Consider the following 19,976-nt stretch of genomic DNA (forward strand, 5'->3'; position numbering starts at 1 on the left):
GTTTTTTCGGCGCTTCGACGAATATACCTCGCTTTGGCTCTTGATTTCTTGAAATTTACAAGGTTTTGATGAGTAGGGTACCTACGAAAAATTCCCTATGCTTTATTTTGTTTCCGTTTCGCTTCTTTACATTCTTGTGAGTACCACGGCTTCTGACATTGTCTCACTACGCCCGACGACTGAGGAATAGATATGCGTGCAGCAGTAATTATACAGGTTGTGAAAATCTTATTATACAGGTTGTGAAAATCTTATTTAGTTCAACACTTAGATCATCCGAAAATAGTTTCTCCAGACTAGCATTTTCATGAAACAGTACCCAGTCAGCCAAGTGTAATTTAAAACGAGGTTTGATCGGAATGATTGACGTAGAGGATGACAGGCTAATAGTTATTGGTAAATGCTCACTTCCCAGTGGATTATCAAGAACATCCCATTTAAAATCAGTAAAAACAGATGGTGAACTATATGATTAGTCTAAACAGCTCATTTTTCCAGTGCTTAGGGTACAGTATGTGTGTTTTCCCGAATTTAGCAGACAGACAATATTTCATAGAATAAAATCTTCCAAAACGCGGCCTCTAGTGTCAGTTTCTTCACTTCCCCAGAAAGAGGAGTGCGCATTAAAATCCCCGGTGAAGAGATATGGCTCTGGTAGCTCTTCTAGAAGTGTTTCCATGTCTTCAAGTGTAACTGTTTGGTGTGGCTCGAGATATATGGAACATATTGTGATAGTTTTAAAATAGATAACAGTGACTTCAACTGCTTCAAATTTGGTTTTTAACTTGATTTCAAGGGTTGCTAAACCAGACTGGATGATAATCGCAACACCTTCAGAGAGCCTACTCGCTTGCTCTCGGTCACACTGAAAGACTTGGTATTTTTTTAAATGTTTGTATGTTTACAACCTAAGTTCGTTCCTGTAGGCATAACGCCACAGAGGAAAAATACTTTAAAAGATCTGTTACATCATTGTAATTTTTTAAAAGTCCTCGGCAGTTCCAACTGATTAGGAATGTCATGTTCGATAAGTTTTGAGGGAGTTAAAAAAAGAGCTTGTTCAAGTTTTTAAGGGTCCTGTAATGGGGGCCCTGTCTTTTATTTTACGATCAAGAGAGCTGTTCCGCCGTTGTAGCGGGGGCGAGTTTTTAGTTGTGTCCATTGCCTCACTAGAGGCCCTGGACGGCCGCGGAGAACCCGCGGGTGTGCGGTTTCGAGGCGTCTCCCGACTGGGGGAAGCCTTGAGGGTGACCGGATGAAATGCAGGCGTGCCCTTTTTTCCGGATGGCAGGGCAGCCTTCGCTGCGTCTGCCGGGGACGGGAATGGCCCTGCCGGAGGCTTTGCCTGGGCAGTGGCCAGAGCCGGGTGTGGTGCTTCGCCCGTGCGCACCACATCCGCGAAGTTTGTCTTTGCAGTGAATTGAAACGGATTTGTAAGTGCCGACCTTTTTCTAGCTTCTTTGAATGATATGTTTTCCTTTGTTTTCAGAGTTATGATCTCTTTTTCAGTTTTCCATCTTTGACAAGACATGGAGTAAGCAGGGCGATCGCCTTCGCAGTTGGCACAGAGAGAGGCCACTGCATCGCAGTTCTCTGTTGCATGTTCTTTCGAGGCACATTTTGCGCATGTTTTATGACCGTGGCAGCTGGTTGACCCATGGCCGTATCTTTGACAGTTAAAGCATCTGCGAGGGTTAGGTATGTATGGTCGGACTTGTATTTTCAAGTATCCCACTTCTATTGTTTCAGGTAGTATGCTTGCATAGAATGTTAGGATCAAGTGCTTTGTAGGAATTTATCATCTTTACATATGGTGATTCTCTGGACATTGACGACGTTTTGTTCAGGAAGACCATCTAACATTTCCTCTCGCTGATGTGGAGGAAGTCCGGGTCGGAGATTACTCCACGGACGGTATTTAGGGTTCGATGTGCAGTGACGGTCAAGGGAACATCCCCAATAGATTGAATGGTTGGGAGCTTTGCATGCTGTGCTTCGTTGTCAAGTTGGAGTAGAAGGTCTCCACTGGTTGTTTTGCTGACTTTGTATTTTATGCCTAAGGATTCTGTCAAGCATTTTGACACGAGGAATGGGGACAATATTCGAGCTTGTTTTTCTTGGATTTGAGAATGGATCACATGATATTTATCAAAATTCTTTTTGGTTCTCTGCAGGAACTCTGCTGTGGCTACGGTCCGCCTCAATTTATGAGGGCGATCAGATGCTGAGAGAAGGTTTGCCATAGATTAAGTATGTTGTTCGGCCGTGGTGCCAGCCACCCACCATGGAGTCCAACAAGAGGACGGAACAGGAAGTTGCAAGAAGTCCTGCCCACGCCAGCTGTACACTTCAACTATAACCCAATATGACGCAACTCAGGTTGGTTGGCCACACAACGTAACACACACCTCCAGGGAGAAAAAGAAGAAACTAGAAGTGAGTAGGAGACAGGAGAGTTGTGAGAAAGGGGTAGGAAAGTTAAAGATTTAGGGGAGGATAGGAAAAGGCGACTGCCGATTTCCTCCGATCGGGTCAGGCAGGAGGTTCCGTCTACAAGAAGCTGAGGCCAAAGTGGTGTGTTGACTCCGCAGAGGGACCTTAAAGGTCCAAACGCCCGGCGTCGGCTCAACCACCAGGATCCCCTTTTCCCCGGACACGGCGATGCCACGCACGGCTAAGCGCGGGTGCTCGGGTCCGTGGTGATGCACTGTTCACCATCATCCCCCTGCGCGGATGTCCCTGCGGATGCTCGGGAACCCGTGGTGTCGCCACTCACCAACGCCTGCAAGCTGCAGACGCCTCCCTGCGGGGAACATGTTGATGTATTCGAGGATGTGTAAGCTATCTGGAGATCATCTACATAGACAGAATACATTACGGACCTTGGGATTATTGTCCTGATAGAATTCATTTTTACAATAAAGAGCGTTGTGCTCAAAATACATCATTGAGGTACTCCGTTTTCTTGGATAAACTTCCTTGAAAGGGTTGAGTCTAGGCGGACGTGAAATGTACGCTTAGACAAAAAGTCTTTAAGGCAGTTCAACATCCTGCCGTGGATTCCCAGTTCAGCCAGGTCCTGATTAATCTCAAACCTCCACGTGTCATACGCCTTCTCTAAATCGAAGAAGACAGCGAGACAATGCTGTCTGTGTACAAAAGCCTCACGAACAGTGTTTTCAAGACGAATCAGGTGGTCGGTGGTGGAGCAAGCCTTTTTAAAACCGCATTGATGGACATCCAGAAGATAACTGTCTTCTAACACGAATGATAGTCTGATATTCAATACACTTTCAAAAGATTTCGCTAGACAGCTAGTCAGAGCTTTGGGCCTATAGCTGCTTTATTCGAGGATGTGTAAGCTATCTGGAGATCATCATACATAGACAGAATACATTACGGACCTTGGGATTATTTTCCTGATAAAATTCATTTTTACAATAAAGAGCGTTGTGCTTAAAATACATCATTGAGGTACTCCGTTTTTTTGGATAAACTTCCTTGGGAGGGTTGGGCCTAGGCGGACGTGAAATGTACGGTTAGACAAAAAGTCTTTAAGGTAGTTCAACATCCTGCCGCGGATGCCCAGTTCAGCCAGGTCCTGAATAATCTCAAACCTCCACGTTGTGTCATACGCCTTCTCTAAATCGAAGAAGACAGCGAGACAATGCTGTCTGTGTACAAAAGCCTCACGAACAGTGTTTTCAAGACGAACCAGGTGGTCGGTAGTGGAGCAAGCCTTTTTAAAACCGCATTGATGGACATCCAGAAGATACCGGTCTTCTAACACGAATGATAGTCTGATATTCAATACACTTTCAAAAGATTTCGCTAGACAGCTAGTCAGAGCTATGGGCCTATAGCTGCTAGGAAGGGTAGAGGGCTTTCCGGGTTTTAATAGAGGAACAATAACGGCCATCTTCCAGGCTTCGGGAAGTTTCCCCGATACGCATATTTTGTTAAAAAAATTTAAAAGCGCCTCTATAGCCGGTTCAGGGAGATGAGCCAGCATTTGAAAATGTATTTCATCTGGGCCAGGTGCAGTTTGCTTACCAGCGGACAGTACTCTATTAATTTCTTGGATTGTAAGTAGGTTATTATAGGGCTCATTTGAACTGCCACTTGTCGGCAGTCTGTTTTTCAGCTGCGTTTTTGCATTTGAGGAATGATTTTCTGTAGTGAGATGAACTGGAAACTGCAGAAAAATATTAACCCAAAATATCTGCCGGTTCTTATATATGTGTCTGTATGCCAGGGGTTGATAGAAACGGAACTGTGAATGGGGAGTAGCTGCCATTTGTCTTTTTTACCATCTCCCACATTTGTTTTGACGTAATTGAGCTGTTTATTGAGGACACGTAACCTTGCCATGAAGTTTTTTCTGCATTACAGCGAATATATCGAGCTTTCGCTCTTGCCTTTTTAAAGCTTATAAAATTCTCCTGCGTTAGGTACCTACGAAAAATTCCCCAAGCTTTGTTTTGTTCCTTTTTGCATCTCTGCATTCCTGTGTATACCAAATTTTGTGATTCTGCTTTACTACTCCAGATGACCGAGGAATTGCTAGGCGTGCAGCGGTTAAAATACATTTTGTGATAGCTTCATTCAGTTCGTCTACGCTGAGATGATCTGAAACTATTTTATCTAATCTGGCCCTTTCTCTAAAAAGTTCCCAGTCGGCTAAATGTAACTTCCACCGTCATGGTTTCGTTGGGATGACTTGTGGTGGGGATGTTACGCTTATTAATACAGGGAGGTGATCGCTGCCATATGGGTTATTGATGACATCCCATTTAAAATCACAAAACAAAGGGGGAAGTAAAAGACAAATCTATGGAACTCATTTTTCCCGGGCTTGGAGAGCAGTATGTATCTTTGCCGGTGTTAAGAAGGCAAACATTATTACTTAGAACAAAATCTTCTAAAATACGACCTCTTGCATCAGTGTGTGCACTGCCCCAAAAACCGGAGTGGGCATTAAAATCACCAACTAGCAGATATGGCTCCGGTAGCTGTTCTAAATCGCCTTCTAAATCATGAAGTGTTACTGTTAGGTTTGGTTCAAGATATACGGTACATATTGTGAGTGTTTTAAAATGAAGGATGGTGACTGCGACGGCTTCGTATTTGGTTTTAAGTTAGGATCTCGCGGGTTGCCACACCATTCTGGATGACAATGGCAACACCTCCAGACAGTTTGGTTGCTTGCTCTCGGTCACACCGAAATATATTGTACTTGTTTAAAATATTTCTTTCTTTTGGACCTAAGTTGGTCTCGTATAAGCATAAATCCACCGGGGACATTGCGTTTAAAAGTTCTTTTATGTCAGAGTAGTTATTCATTAGTCCTCGGCAGTTCCACTGTATAAGGAACGCCATATTTTACGAGTGTAGTTAAAACTTAGGGTACCGGTTTTGGGGGTGCCAATACCGGGGTCTTTTTGCTTTTTTGCTCCAGGGAGCTGTGCCTCTGCTGCAGCAAAGGCGAGTTCTGAGTTGTGTTTATCGCCTCACTAGAGGCTCTGGACTTCCGCGGTGAACCCGCAGGTGTACGGTTTGTGGGCTTCTCCCGACTGGGGGAAGCCTTACGGGCGGCCGACTGAGGGGCCGGCGGGCCCTTGCTCAGAGGTGGCAGGGCAGGCTTCGCTGCGTCTGCCGAGGCCGGGGGTGGCCCTGCCTCAGGCTTTGCCTGGGCAGTGGCCGAAGCCTGACGTGGTGTGCCGCCCCTGCGCACCACTTCGTCGAAATTTGTCTTTTTCGGCGAAATTTGTCGGCGAAATGGAAGTCTTTTTCGTGCTTCTTGATAAGTTATGTTTTCTTTTGTCTTTATAGTTGTTATTTCCTTCTCTCTCTTCCAGGTAGGACATGACCTCGAGTACGCGGCGTGATCCCCTTCGCAGTTCGCGCACAGTGGTGAAGCATTGCAGTCCACGGATTCATGATTGACGAACATTTGGCGCATGTTTGGCGGCCACGACAGCTATGTGAGCCATGGCCAAGTCTTTGACATTTGAAGCAGCGTCTGGGGTTTGGGATGTACGGCCTTACATTTATTTTAAGATATCCTACTTATATGGTTTCTGGAAGTTGGCTGGAGGCAAAGGTCAGGACTATGTCTTTTGTTGGCAGCAGTGACAGCGCTAACAGCGGACGCCTAATTTTTGCTCTTCAATTTGTGCAGACCTTGCCTGGTGTGGACGCTGAAGATTGTGGAACCGCCCCCGGCACATCTACACTATCGCCCATTCACTATCTGCGAACTCCAGAGCAACGTTGAGGAATCCGCCCCCTGCTGCAGGCCAGTCAGCTCACAAGGTTCTACATGACGTCATCCCAAGAAGACTTCATATCCCTGCAACAAGTCTTGGAACGTTTCTTGGCAGCAGTGACAGCGCTGACAGCGGACGCCTAATTTTTGCTCTTCAATTTGTGCAGGTTAGTTTTCATGCTGATGTGTGCATATTGCCATTTCTACTAAGCGCTGTTGTTTCTGCTGCCCAAGCTAATTTTGTACCCTGTAATTTGACGGTTGTGTTTTCTTGTTGTGGCTTTGTAGAAACAGCATTATGACGAAGGGTGCAAAAAGTAACGACAGAGAAAACCGCGCTGAAAACCGTGATCATCGTTCCGAATGGCTGAAATGAAAGTTTAGATTTCATCAACGGGGAATTTGAAACGTTCAAGAGCCAGCTGAGTGCTGTTTTAGCAGAAAATCAAGAACTGAGGAAAAAAAATCTGTGTCTTCGCAACAGATGCATTGAAAACGAAAAGCGACTAAATGCTCTTGAAGTTAAACTGCATGGTTCAGTGCGAGCAATATTCGCGACGATGCAATTTGGTGATTAAAGGAGTGACTGAAACCGGTCAAGAAGACCTTGAGTCGATTGTGGGGAAAATGGGTGATGCTGTGGGAGTTTCTATATCTCCCGCTGATATTGAGGCTTGCCATCGCGTGCTAACACGGAAAGCAGAAGTAAAGAACATTATTGTGCAGTTCAGAAGCCGCAGGCTGCGGGACGATGTTCTTGAGAAGGCAAGAAAACAGCGTCTGACAACTGCTTCGCTGGGCGTGCCGCCTCGCACGGGCCATGGTACGGCAAATGCTAACGACCGTGTTGACGGCAGTTCTGCCGCGGCCGTCAATGATGCGCCCGTATACGTGAATGAGCACTTATGCCCCCGTTTGAAAGAACTTCTATCCTTGGCCGTTGCTAGAAAGCGCCAGTTTTACTGGAAATTTGTTTGGACACGTAATGGGCGTATCTTCGCACGTCAGGCTGAGGGTAGTACGCTAGTCGAAATAAATTCTGCTGAAAGCCTCAATATGATTGCATAGAGCTAGGCTTCTGACGGCATCGGATCTCTAGTTTTCCATGGCTGTGGACGAGGATTATCAGGAGTTCGTTTCCCCCAATCGCTGCAACTCTGCCCTGATAAGCAATGCATAGAAACCGCTCTTCATGTTAACGCTTGTTCTCTCGCTAACAAAACTGATCACTTGACATTGTTTCTTGAACAGTTTTCCTTCAAATTTACCATTATAATGATAACGGAAACATGGCTTTCTGCACAAGAGAGTGCACCTAATCTCAATGATTATAAGCTTTTTTCTGCCCACCGAACTGGGAAACGTGGTGGCGGTGTAGCGATTTATGTTTCGGACACAATGTTTTGTGATGAAGTGCCCAATTTTACTGTTGTAAGCCCAAACTACGAGGCCCTGTGATTGCAAAGCAGCAGCACACTTTTTCGTGTTATGTATCGCCCCCCTTCAGCTAATACTAGGTTTTTTTTTTAGATTTTGTTGACTCGGTTCTTAATTTTGTCTCCACTAATGGTTTAAGGCTGGTTTTAGGCGGTGATTTCAACATTCTACTGAAAGCGTTGCGGCCAAAGAACTAATGAACAGACTAACATCATCGGCTTTTCGCAATGTAATCGTTACCCCTACTCGTGTAACTCCAACGACTTGTACTATTTTGGATCTGTTCATTACCAACGTTGTTACTTCCGTGGTGGCGGCTGGTACTATAAGCTCTAGCATTTGTGATCATTGTCCCATATTCATAGCTTATTCGCGCTCCCCTCCTTGAGTAAAACCACGACTGCCCAAAATCAAGTATCAAAGCATTACTGATTCTAGCTTAGAATTGTTTCGTAAAAGGATCCAGAACAACGCTTGTGCTACGGTTCTCGAGGAAAGCACGGCCGACGGCGCTTACAAAACCCTTGTGTCTATGTTTTTGACAATTTACAACTCTTGTTTCCCTCTAAGAAGCCTTAAACTTCATAAGCGTGCGCAAAAACCTTGGATTCATCCTGAACACTTGCAGTTAATACGTCAAAAGAACAAACTCTACGGTGCATTTTTAAAAAACAAAGATCCGTTAACTTTGCCGGCATTCAAAAAACTTCGCAATAAGATTACGGCCGAACTACGAAAAGCAAACGCACACTATTACCAGCAATTATTCAGTGACGTGTCCAAAGGTCGGCCAGATCGAACTTGGCGAATTATCTATGACTTGCTTGGAGCGTGCTCTAACCGCCCTGATATGCTCGAGATCGTCATTGATGGGGAACCAGTTTCTGGATATGCATTATCTGACCGCTTCAACGCCCAATTTGCCGCCAGACCAAAGAAGGACTTGTCACAAAGTGACACCTCATGCTGCCTACAGAAACGTTCCCCTGAGACCATGTTTTTAAAACCCACAAATGAATCTGAAGTGTTTGACACGTTTCAAAGCCTGAAGAATAGTAAAGCCCTCGACATTGACAGCATTCAGATAAAACCTATAAAACATGTTCTTGATCTCGTATGTTCATACTTAGTGCATATATTCAATCTTCCGCTATCATCTGGTACTTTTCCTGACGACATGAAACGTGCAAAAGTCTCAGTTATATACAAGGGAGGAAACAGGAACGACTTAAGCAACTACAGGCCTATATCGATAATTCCAACCTTCTCAAAAAGCCTTGAGAAGATAATGCTCACCCTACTAGACGAATTTTTTACTAAGCACAATATCTTAACAGAATGCCAGCATGGTTTCAGTAAAAGTAGGTCAACGGAGTCTGCCCTTCTGTTGCAAAAAGAAATTATCATTACAAACATTGAAGCTAATAGATTTACCCTAGGAATCTATATAGACTTCATTAAAGCACTTGATTCGATATGTCACATAACCCTCCTTAATAAGTTAGATCATTACGGTGCCCGTGCGTTAACAAATACTCTTTTGCAATCGTACCTAACCGGCCGATCCCAATGTGTTGACAATAATGGTTACTATTCCACCTTCCAACAGGTTTCATCCGGTGTCCCACAGGGCAGTATTCTTGGGCCGTTTTTATTTAATGTTCACGTTAATGATCTTATCTATACTGATGATAATGCTGTGTTCGTAATATATGCCGATGATTCAAGCTTGTTCTTTAGTTCCACTAATGAAGTCGATTTGTTCAGTATGGCGAACAGTGCTTTGTCAAGACTGCTGAAATGGTCCGAAATAAACAGCTTAAAAACGAATGAAAAAACGACGAAAGCAATTTTATTTGCACCTAAAAACAAACGTGTGGCTTCTAGTCATGAACTAAAACTAGGACCTTATAAAATAGATGTCGTGAAACCGCATAAAATACTAGGTGTCATATTCTCCAGTCAGATGACATGGAACAGTCATGTTGAACAGATAGCCAAAAAACTCTCATCTGCCGTAGGGGCCTTATTTCGGACGCGTGACATATTTCCGATTTCCGATAGATTACAAGTATACCACGCCCTCTTCCGTTCACACCTTAACTACTGTACACTAGTATGGGGGACGACTACTTAAAAGAACGTCAATACACTTCTTCGTCTAGAAAAAAAAGCCATACGTTGCTTAAACAGTGTACCACATTTACATCCCTCAGCCGAGCTATTTCGTCGGCATCATATAATCAATATTCACTCCCTTTATAATTAGTCTCCTCCACCAGTTTCACTTTGCTAATAAAAAGTATAGACAATTCTTATTGAAACTTTCAGGTGCAACGCTACGCTGCAATATTTCTAAAACACGCGCGCCAGAAAAATGGGTGATTCCACACCGCCGAACAAATTACCTTCTACAGTCATTAAGGTATACAATGCCAATGTTACTAAATAAGCTCAATGTGCCCAGTTTTATTAACCCTGTAATAACTCGCAAAGCTTTGCTTTCAATATTTCTAGAGTGACCTGTGCTTGCATCCTATAAACACAGTAATGTTAGCTTTATGTCTAACTTGAGTGCAATGATTGTCTTTGTTGTAATCTCGTGTGCATGTATACGCTAGTCCTTGTATAACGCATTGATGTCTTGACTCTTACTTCTACTCTTATATTTTTAAATTTATGATAAAATGTGTCTTTTTCGAAATAACAGTACATGTATAACATTTTTTTTTACTGCTGTCACTGTTGCCTGCCGCCGGTTTTCAGGCCTCGTCAAGCTGTCCCCATAGCTTTTTGCCTGGAAGACCGTCAACATTGCAAAATGTTGAAAATAAAGGTGAATTGAATTGAATTGAATTTCCTTGTCGTCTTTTCGGATTTTGATACGATGGACTTCGGTGGCGTTCTGGTCTTTCAGACCCTCCAACATCTCTTCTTCAGAAAGGTTCAGGAAATCGTGTTCAGATATCCCACCTTTCACTGTGTTTAGTGATCGATGCGCAGTAATGGATACAGGAATGTCTCCAAAGGACACTATGGTTGGGAGTTTAGAAAATTGCACTTTGTCTCGGATTTGGAGGAGTAGGTCGCCACTGGCTAGCTTCGTCACCTTGTAGCCAAGGCCCAGGGCGTCGGCAAGAGATTTAGAAACAATGAATGGGGACATTTTCCTAGCTGGTTGATCTGGATTTTCACTATGTACGACATGGTACCTAAGGAAAACTTTTGTTTTTTGCAGGAACTGCGTAGTGGAATCGGTCCGCCCTCGTTTATGAGGGCGATCATTTGTTGAAGGAAAGGGATCCATAAAAAAAAGTTGTTTTTCGGCTGGAGTGGCAGCCACCCACCACGGAGCCCAACATGGGGACGGGACAGGAGGTTGCAAGCAAGGCCTGCCCGCGTCAGCTGTACACCGCAACTATTCTTGATTTTTTAGCCTTGTCCAATGCTTTCAGTTAGGGTTCTTGTAACGGTAAACGGTGACACTAGTCGTGCAGTTATGTCCGCGTGCTCACAGTGGACCACGTGGAACCTCGGAAAGTTGTTTGCATTCTTTCTGAAAAAATTTGTAGTGACTTCAGTGCGCCCTCGTTTGAGAGGGCGATCGGTTGCGAGAAAAGATGTAGCCATAAAATACTTATCTATTCAGCCGCGGTGGCAGCCACCCACCATGGAGCCCAAGGAGGGGACGGAACAGGAACTTGTAAGCAAGTCCTGCCCTCGCCAGCTGTACACCGCGACTATAACCAAATATGGGGCAATTGAGTGTAGCTACTCCACAAAGTGTTAACCCTAGCCGCCCATGAAGGAAGAAAAAATGGGGAACGAGGAGGAGACAGGACAGTAGTCAGAAAGAAGGTAGGAAAGAAATAGATAGAGAGGAGGACAGGAAAAGGTGACTGCCAATTTCCCTTGGTCGGGTCAGGCCAGAGGTGCCGTCTACAGGAAGCTGGGGCCAAAGTGGTGTGTTGCCTCCGCCGAGGGGCTTTAAAGGTCCAAACGCCCGGCATCGGCTCAACCACCAGGATCGCCTTTTTCCCGGACACGGCGATGCCACGCACGGCTAGGCGCGGGTGCTCAGGTCCGTGGTGATGCACGATTCACCATCATCCCCTTGTGGGGATGTCCCTGCGGATGCTCGGGAACCCGCAGTGTCGCCACTCACCAACGCCTGCAAGCTGCAGACGCCCCCCTGCGGGGACCAAAAACCAATTATTATTATTATTATTATTATTCACTAAAAGATTAAAGAGGGTAGAGGAATGTGCGTTCTGTTCTGGAGGTACGCGAACAGATTGCAGCAATGTGTAGCAAGGTACATGACCTAGAGTATCGTTCTCGGCGTAATAACTTGATTATATTTGAGGTCAAGGAAGGCAGCACAGAAATTCCGAGGAGGCTGACGGATGGTTCATCGATTTTAATGAAAAAATGAACCTCATTAGGAATGCGAAGAAACTGACAGGCTCAGGAATGTCATTATCTGAGGACTATCCGCTTAGAATTGAAAAAAGTACAGAAACTGCTGTGGTGTACGTTAGAGATAATTGCACACCTGTGGATACGACGTACCTAAAATTTGACAAGCTGGTTTTCGACGCTGACACATACGTCTGGGATGAAGAATACAATGAAGAACGGAAACTTCACACTTGAAATGAACGCAAAGATGATTCTGAAGGCGAAGATTCTGGCAGTGTCAGTGTTGCCTTATCTATTGTCACACGTATTGTCACACGGAATCAGAAACGAAAGATTTATAAACGACGAACTGACAATACCAGACCGTTACGACTCGTTTCCTTCAACGTTCAAAGCATCGGAAGTAAGAGAGCCGAATTCGAGGAAGTCCTTTGCGACCTGGACCCGCACATTACGTTTCTGACAGAAACCTGGCTTCATTCTGAAATCGCCGATGGCTTAACTGTTACCCTCCACCGCCTCCAGAATATTGCGATGCGACAGACCGACACGTGGAGGAGTGGCAATAGTGCTTAACGAAGGTATACCAACAATGATGCTGCCGGGTTTTCCTTACTATGAAAGCCGTTTTTTTTTTTGTAAACTAAATTTCGGTGGCAACACTGTTGTATTAGGCGTAGTATATCGACCTCCTAACGCATATGTCGCCTTTCTTGAAGAGCTGTGCGATTATGTTCAACGCTTCCGGGGCGACCGAGTGAAGCTGATTTTAGGTGGCGATTTCAGCTTGCCTAATATAGATTAAATCCGCATGAGTGCATTGCTGTCAATTCTGGTCATTCTGAGCTTCTTCTGGACACTACCTTCACGTGTAATCTGACTCAGATTGTTGACAGACCAACCAGAATCTGTGCCTCTATATCCCGCATTCTTGACCTAGTATTCATTAGCTTTGCCATTAAGTGTATTTCTGTTGAAGTTTTGTAGGGTGCATCTGATCATAATCTTGTTTCCTGCGTTTTTTCGATGTTTCTTGCTTATGTTGTCAACAAGAAGCGTCACATATTTGTGAAAAATTTTAATAGACCCGATGATGTAGGAATTTTGGATTTTCTAGAGACCCACTTTGACAGCTTTAGGGATGAGGAGAATGTAAATGTGTTATGGTGCATGTTTGAAAAGATATGCCTCGATTGCTTGACAATGTATGTTCCTAATGTTATTAAGAAAAAAAAACATCACCCATGGATTACTTTGCACGTTATCCTCAGTAAACGTAAGCTAAAGCGAATGCGGCGTTCAAGTAATCGGAATAAGTCTAATGAGAGCATGCTAGGCAGTCTAATAAATAAGATCAAGCATGCTAAGGACCCCTTTTTTAATGTTACGCTTCTGCTTCTTCTCAGTGAACTGCCGGAACAGTTCTGGTGATACATTAATGGCAATAAACAACGAAATGTGTCGTTAATAGTTAATGACTTACCTGTCACAGGGCGAAAAGATATTGCTGGTATGTTTAATGAGCATTTTCAATCACTGTATGCGGATAAAAACTCGACTTTGCCTTTTAAGCCAGGCGGCTACACTTCTTTAATTCCAGATGTTACTATCTCCCGCGAAGGTAATTTGAATCTTCTTCTGAATCTTGATGTTAAAAAGTGTAATGGGCCTGATAACATCCCTCCAGCTGTTCTCCGCCGTTACGCAGAATGGTTATCACATTACCTGGAAGTTATTTTCAACGCCTGTTTGTCTCAGTGCGCAGTCCCATCAGAATGGAAAACCGCACGTGTCGTACCTGTTTTTAAAAGCAATGACCCAACTTGCGTATCCAATTATCGCCCAACATCTTTGGTCTCGACCAGTTGCAAAATGTTCGAGCATGTGGTCTGCCGAGCTTTTACGGAATTTTCGGAATTGACCCTTTTCTCTTGTGATGAGAAATATGAATTTAGGCGTGATTTATCGCCTCACAACTGATAACCACTTGCCATGATTTTTTTATTGCTTTTGCTCTGTTTTTCTTGACTTCGACAAAGCCTTTGATAAGGTAGCGCACACGAAACTAAACTCATAGAAAAGCTTTACACTGCCGGAATCAATCCTAATATTATTGGCCTTATTAGAGCCTACTTAGAAGACAGATTTCAATATGTTCGTGTTGACGATGAGTACTGTAATGCTCTTCTGGTTTCAAACTGGTGCAACCAATGGGGTATTTTCTTAACGTTAATAATTGTTTCGTACTTAGAATTTGTAAAAGAAAACTGTTCTGATATATTCATATTGTATAACTGGCGTACCACTTCCAGATTCCTCGTCTGTAAAATACTTTGGAGTTCTGATAACTATTCACCTAAACTTGGATGCCTACATAGCTATTACTTGCGGAGAAGCTCTGAAGACTCTGTGGTGTTTGAGGCGCAACTGCCGAAGGCCCCAAAACCTGTGAAACTGGCAGCGCATAAGCTCTTGGTGTGGCCTCGTCTGGAATATGCCGGTTGTTTATGGGACCCATTTAGAGCCACGAATATTTCCAAATTAGAAAGAGTGCAAAGGACCGCAGTCCGTTTCATCTGCAACAGATACAAACGAACAGGTAGCGCAACAGCTATGATCAATTCTATTCGCCTAGAATCTCTTCAGACAAGGCGCACTGAAGCAAGGCTGAAAAGTTTGTACCAAATTTATAATAATCTGATTAAAATAAACACTCATGATTATATTACTCCTGTTTCGCGAGCAAGTACGCATTATTACCAGGGAAAAATAATACAAGAATTTCGTGCATACACTCATCAGTTAAACACTCATTTTTTGCCAAATCGATAACGGTGTGGAATTAATTGCCGAAGTGTGTAGTAAATAGCCCGAATGTAGAAATGTTTGTTGATAATTTGAGAGCCTTTGTACGTGAAACCCTTGTTTTCTGCTTCTTCTTTCGCATCATCTGTTTCCATTTGCATGACGCTCGTGAATATCTTGTTTATTTTTGTAGCGATAGCTGCATTACGGTAGCATTTCGAGCCTGTAGCGTGGCTGCGCCGCCATGCTGTCACGTGGTGCGGAGCAGCTGCCGGCGGCGCGGCGACGTGGTTCGTGGTTGTTCGCCACGTGGTTGGTCACGTGACCAAGTTCCACTCGGCCAGCTGTAGCTATCGCGTTACACCAGGTTTAACCGGAGCTAAACCATCACCATTTTTCACTTCTATTTGTGCTCTCGCCTGCTTGTAGTCAAGAGACTCCACAGTAATTAAATAAATTTCACCTTGTTTTATTCCAACATCAACATTACAGATGCTAAGGAAAATGAATAAAAAGTGTCTAAATGGGCTTGGCGGGGTTCGCGGCCCATAAAGATGACATTTGCATTACACGAGGATACAAAAGCAACGTATCAGACATGGAAGGATCCGGTACAAAATCAAGACATAAGCGAGGACGTATACAAGATAGACAAAGAGTTTAATGAAGTATATAGGGTATGGTGAAATGCAGAAAAAAATGGCGTAGGTTTAGATCTGGTTAAACCTGGAGTGACGCGATAGCTACAGCTGGCCGAGTGGAACTTAATCACGTGACCAACCACGTGACGAACCACGTGATCAGCCATGGCGCCGCGCCACCGGCAGCTGCTCCGCACCACGTGACGAACCACGTGACAGCGTGGCGGTTTAGCTTTCGTTAAACCTAGAGTACGCGATAGCTACAGCTGGCCGAAAGAACTCACGAGACCAACCACGTGACGAACCACGTGATCAGCCACGGCACCGCGCCGCCGGCAGCTGCTCTGCATCACGTGACCTACCACGCGACAGCGTTGCGGCGCAGCCACCATCCCGGCGCCACTACGCTGAAGGCTCGAAATGCTACCGTAATGTAGCTATCGCTACAAAAGGCATAAAAGTGCAGGTATTGTGGCTACGAAGAATTATTGCGTATTATTACATTATTTTGCCAATGAAGCATTTCTCTAATTTATTAACGACGGGGGCATACTGCGTAGCATCTTGCTACCATGGCTACAGAGTGCTCGAGGTATTTCCCAGAGGTAGTACTGCGAGTATTACGTGCGCGTTGTTTGCGAGTAAGGTTTGCTATGTCACCTAAAATAATTTTATTCTGTTCAGTTCTGTTAGTAAGACGCTTAATGAGCATTGTCTTATAAATGTCGAGAAGTGTTTAGTGTTCATTTCTGTGAACAGAGGTCAAATGTGGCTATCGCATGCAACGTTTGTAACTACACGAATTGCCTTTTTTATGGTGCAAAGTGTATTAATAATTTTATTAGAAGCACGGTGTGCCAGTTTAAGCGATCAGGTGGGCTAATTAGGATGTGCATTTTCTGTTTTAGCACAGTATAGCTTAACTGTAGAAAAGCAGTAGAAAGCCTAGTGCTTTGGAGAACCCCCCCCCCCCCCCCCCCCCCCACACACACACACACTTTGTCCCCTTCAGGGTTTGTTTCCCCGCAGTTTTTCTAGTTACCTTAGCAAACAAGGAAGAGCGCCGGCGTCGCAGCGACACGAGCGCCGCAGACGGCGTTACGGCTGCACGGCGTGACTGCTGCACGTGTTCGGCGCGGCGCTCCGCTCACCACCAGCGAGGCGAAATGAAGTGGGAACATTTTTCCCTTGAACTCGTCCGGTCCGGCCTCGGAGCTTCACCACGGCCCTTGCGTGGGCGAACATTCGCTCGTAACCTTGCTGGTGAGTCGGACGACCTCGATTCCTTTGCATATTTTGTTGCTAGCTGGCGTTATTGTCGTTGCAGCAAATAATGCCATGTTTGTTGCAGCGTCACCAATGAGAAGCTTAAAGCGGCAATCTTAAGGAGCATTGAGCTGACAGTTTCAGCAATTGCTGATGGGCTCGAAGCAACAAGCCAGTATTAAACCTACCTCCAATTCTGGCCATGTAAGGGCGAGGCCGTTATGCGCATACAACTTCGTAATCTTGTTTCAGGTAAGCGTTCCTTATACATAGCTCAGTTCACATTCTAGCGATAAACAAGCGCTTATCCCGGCTCTTTTTGACAGAAAAAGCTTCTTCATCCAGTACCTTGACATCGAACCGAGTGATGTACACAAAGCCTGCACAGAATAGCAGCTAAATAAATCTACTGAAGGACTGTGAGATAGAGAAAAATTGATTTTTAGGAAAATAAATGGCGCAGTAACTGTCTCACATATCTGAGTGGACACCGGAACCTTGCCTTAAGGGAAGGGAGAAAGTTGTTAGCTTTTTTGATTAGCAACTCAATATGGTATTTCGATAAATGACTTTCTGCTGTGCCGGCAGCTCGTGCACTGATATCGTAGAGTGCACGGGCCTCTAGCATTTCGCCTTTTATCGAAATGCGACCGCCGCAGCCGGGATCGAACCCGCGTCTTTCGGGTTAGCAGCCTAGCGCCATAACCACTGGTCCCCTGCGCGGATATATCAACATTCTAATTTACACATAACCGAAAAGAAGACACAAAAGACTGCAATTACTGTGCTTCGAAGTAAACGAGTTGAGGGTAATCTGCATGAGCCCGTAAATCTGTCGGGCGCACCCAGCTAGGTTCTTGCTCCTACGATGCACACTCAAACAATGAAGAAGCGGTGGCCCTCAGCGGGAAGAGTTGAGGCAAAATCCGTGTTTCTGACAGCAAATATCGCCTTCCTGACTACGAGCTGTAGGCGGACCTCTCAATAAAGCATTAAAATTCGCATGAAATCTAGCTCTAGAGCATATCATCTTTCCCATCACCAATCACGCAGCTGATAAAGAGGGTTCGTGAAATTTATTGTAAGGATTAGGCCCAGTGCTGTCCCAAGGGCTTATACTGTGCTGGGATATGCTGATGACTTGTACAACACGCACGACATGGGAATAGCCGGACAGCACTGAAAACTGTGCTTGGTCAATGCATCCTATGTTTTTCAATGCCTGTCAGATCAGCGTAAAATGGCGAATCAAGCGCGTCCTGCCACATCTCATTCCCTCCCGGCTCGCTGGCTCTCCTTGCTGTTCGGGCTAAGGTAGGTCTCGCGGGGTCCCGCCTGATTGCACTTCGTCGCGTAGTCTACTGGAAGCGAGGCGCAGTGCGAGTGAATTAATGCCAGGCAGCTACAGCCACCGGATTTTTCTATTGACTGGACAGGCTGCAGCGGGCCACATAGCAGATGACCTCTGAACGAGGCATCCGCACTGCTCCCGTTGAAAGGGTGATGATCTAACAGGCATTGAAAATATAGGAGCTGTTGACTCACTGCACTTTCGGGCAACGCCCTGAGGCTCAGCACCGTAAGGTACTGTCATATATAGGAATGGAAGTGGCTATATTACCGGCAGCCAGCAAAATAGCCTGAATATCTGAATTCCAGCAGTGGTGTCTTATTGGCGCTGTATTCATATGATGTGCACAGCCCGCTTCGAGAATAATTTATTTGTTTTTATAAATGGAGAAAGAAAACAGAACAAATCAATATGTGTTTTACCTGGCAGTCTGTCGCCTTTAGGTAGGAGTCTGAGATTTTTCGCGTTAGGTATAGCTCCATCTAAAAACGGCCCCAAAAAACACGAAAAACAGAGGGAGAACAGGACGGACTAGCTACAGAACGCACGGACGGACGAAATAGGTATAGCTACCGGCGCAGAATACCCGGCACAAAAAGCTGCTTGCAGCTTTCTGTGCCAGGTATTCTGCCGAAAAAGCAGCTGGAAAAAGAGAATGCCGGCAATGTAGTTCCACTGGCTGTGAGTCGTGATGTAGACAGAGTCAGCCAATGGGGGTCAAACGGACGGCAAATTTCCTTGCGGGTGATTTGACCGGCTGTTGGTACAGCAGTCCCGCCCTATAGGAACACTACTGCATAAGGGTTCCTGCTGGACGGCGCGTTGTCTGTTTTCGCGCACTGAGCGTTTGCTTTATGCCGCTATGCGTTCCTTCGCAATTGCCGTCCAGGGCCTTCTTCCCGGGACTGCAAAGCCTCACCTGTGGCAGCCGTAGAGCGCGCCCAGTGCGAGCAGAGTTACCAGCAGCGTGGCCGTCGGTGCCGCAGCCAGCACCATGTTCAGGGCTCCGGGGTCGCTGTGGGACTCGACGACGCATCGCGCGTCGGGCGTCACCACGTACGGCAGGGGACACACGCACACGGAATCGACGCAACGCGTGAGCGGGTCGCTGAGCCGGCATTGGCCAGAGCTGACGCACGGCTCGAACAGAGTCCGGGCGCCATCCATCTTTGTTGCTGTTGCTAGCCTCTTCTTCCTCTACGGAGCGCTGCTTTTCTTCATCTCAGCGCAGCAAGTGCATATATGACCTTGAAGAATGGGCATACTAATGAAATCAGAAAATACCTTTCCTTTTTTTCTGGGGGGGGGGGGAGATTAGTCACCACTTGGTTTAAACGCTTTTAATTATGCCTTAATTATTTTTTCGACAGACCCACACCAACTGACAATCTAAGTGTAAAGTTAGCGAGTTGGGTAGAGCATTTTGCGTTTAGAAGGGCAAGAGTTACAAAATGGCTTGGAAAAATGCGGGCGGATGAGATTTTCGAGATTTATAAGCTAGCACAGGAGTAAGTTAATCGGTGGTAAGTGATAGATTCTTTTGTCATGCAGTTAAAATAGTTAAGCTGATGATGTTCTCCAAAAACCACCGCGAAGTCACGAGGATGCAGTGGCTTTGATGAAAGTAGCGACTTTCTTACTGTATGCAAACCAGGTTTGGCCCGACCTTGCTTACCGCAGCTAGAGGCGGAAACACACGGCTGCATCGTGCCCGCATGCTGCACAGACAGTGTGTATTGACTAGCTGCGTCACTGTCGGATGCAAGTAGTTGTAAAAAAGAGAAAT

The 19,976-nt window shown here is 45.3% G+C and overlaps 2 protein-coding genes across 2 annotated transcripts in view; both read right to left on the reverse strand.

Annotated features, from left to right (window-relative positions):
• LOC144133767 (uncharacterized) overlaps window positions 1–19,357 on the reverse strand; it is a 34,663-nt gene extending 15,306 nt beyond the window's left edge. Inside the window, exon 1 of the mRNA XM_077666881.1 lies at window positions 19,110–19,357. Within this exon, the coding sequence (XP_077523007.1) occupies window positions 19,110–19,357 (248 nt within the window). The remainder of the gene's footprint in view (window positions 1–19,109) is intronic.
• On the reverse strand, window positions 1,061–13,056 carry LOC144133603 (uncharacterized). Its single transcript, XM_077666794.1, has 3 exons — window positions 13,030–13,056; window positions 10,565–10,946; window positions 1,061–1,797 (listed from the first exon to the last, which is right to left on the reverse strand). Exons 1-3 carry the CDS (start codon window positions 13,054–13,056, stop codon window positions 1,061–1,063), a joined length of 1,146 nt encoding a protein of 381 aa, XP_077522920.1.
• Window positions 19,358–19,976: the final 619 nt, after the last annotated feature.

The sequence above is a fragment of the Amblyomma americanum genome, chromosome 5 (assembly GCF_052857255.1).
Source record: "Amblyomma americanum isolate KBUSLIRL-KWMA chromosome 5, ASM5285725v1, whole genome shotgun sequence".
Taxonomy (NCBI): Eukaryota; Metazoa; Arthropoda; class Arachnida; order Ixodida; family Ixodidae; genus Amblyomma; species Amblyomma americanum.

What these genes read in the sequence shown, in the direction of transcription:
- LOC144133603 (XM_077666794.1), bottom strand. Translation starts at nt 13,056, where the DNA reads ATGCGGGATATAGAGGCACAGATTCTG. An exon ending in ATATAGAGGCACAGATTCTG is followed by an intron (nt 10,947 to 13,029) that starts GTTGGTCTGTCA and finishes TCCACTACGCAG; the next exon opens with TTCCTGCAAAAAACAAAAGT. An exon ending in AATCCGAAAAGACGACAAGG is followed by an intron (nt 1,798 to 10,564) that starts AAATTCAATTCA and finishes TGTAAAGATGAT; the next exon opens with AAATTCCTACAAAGCACTTG.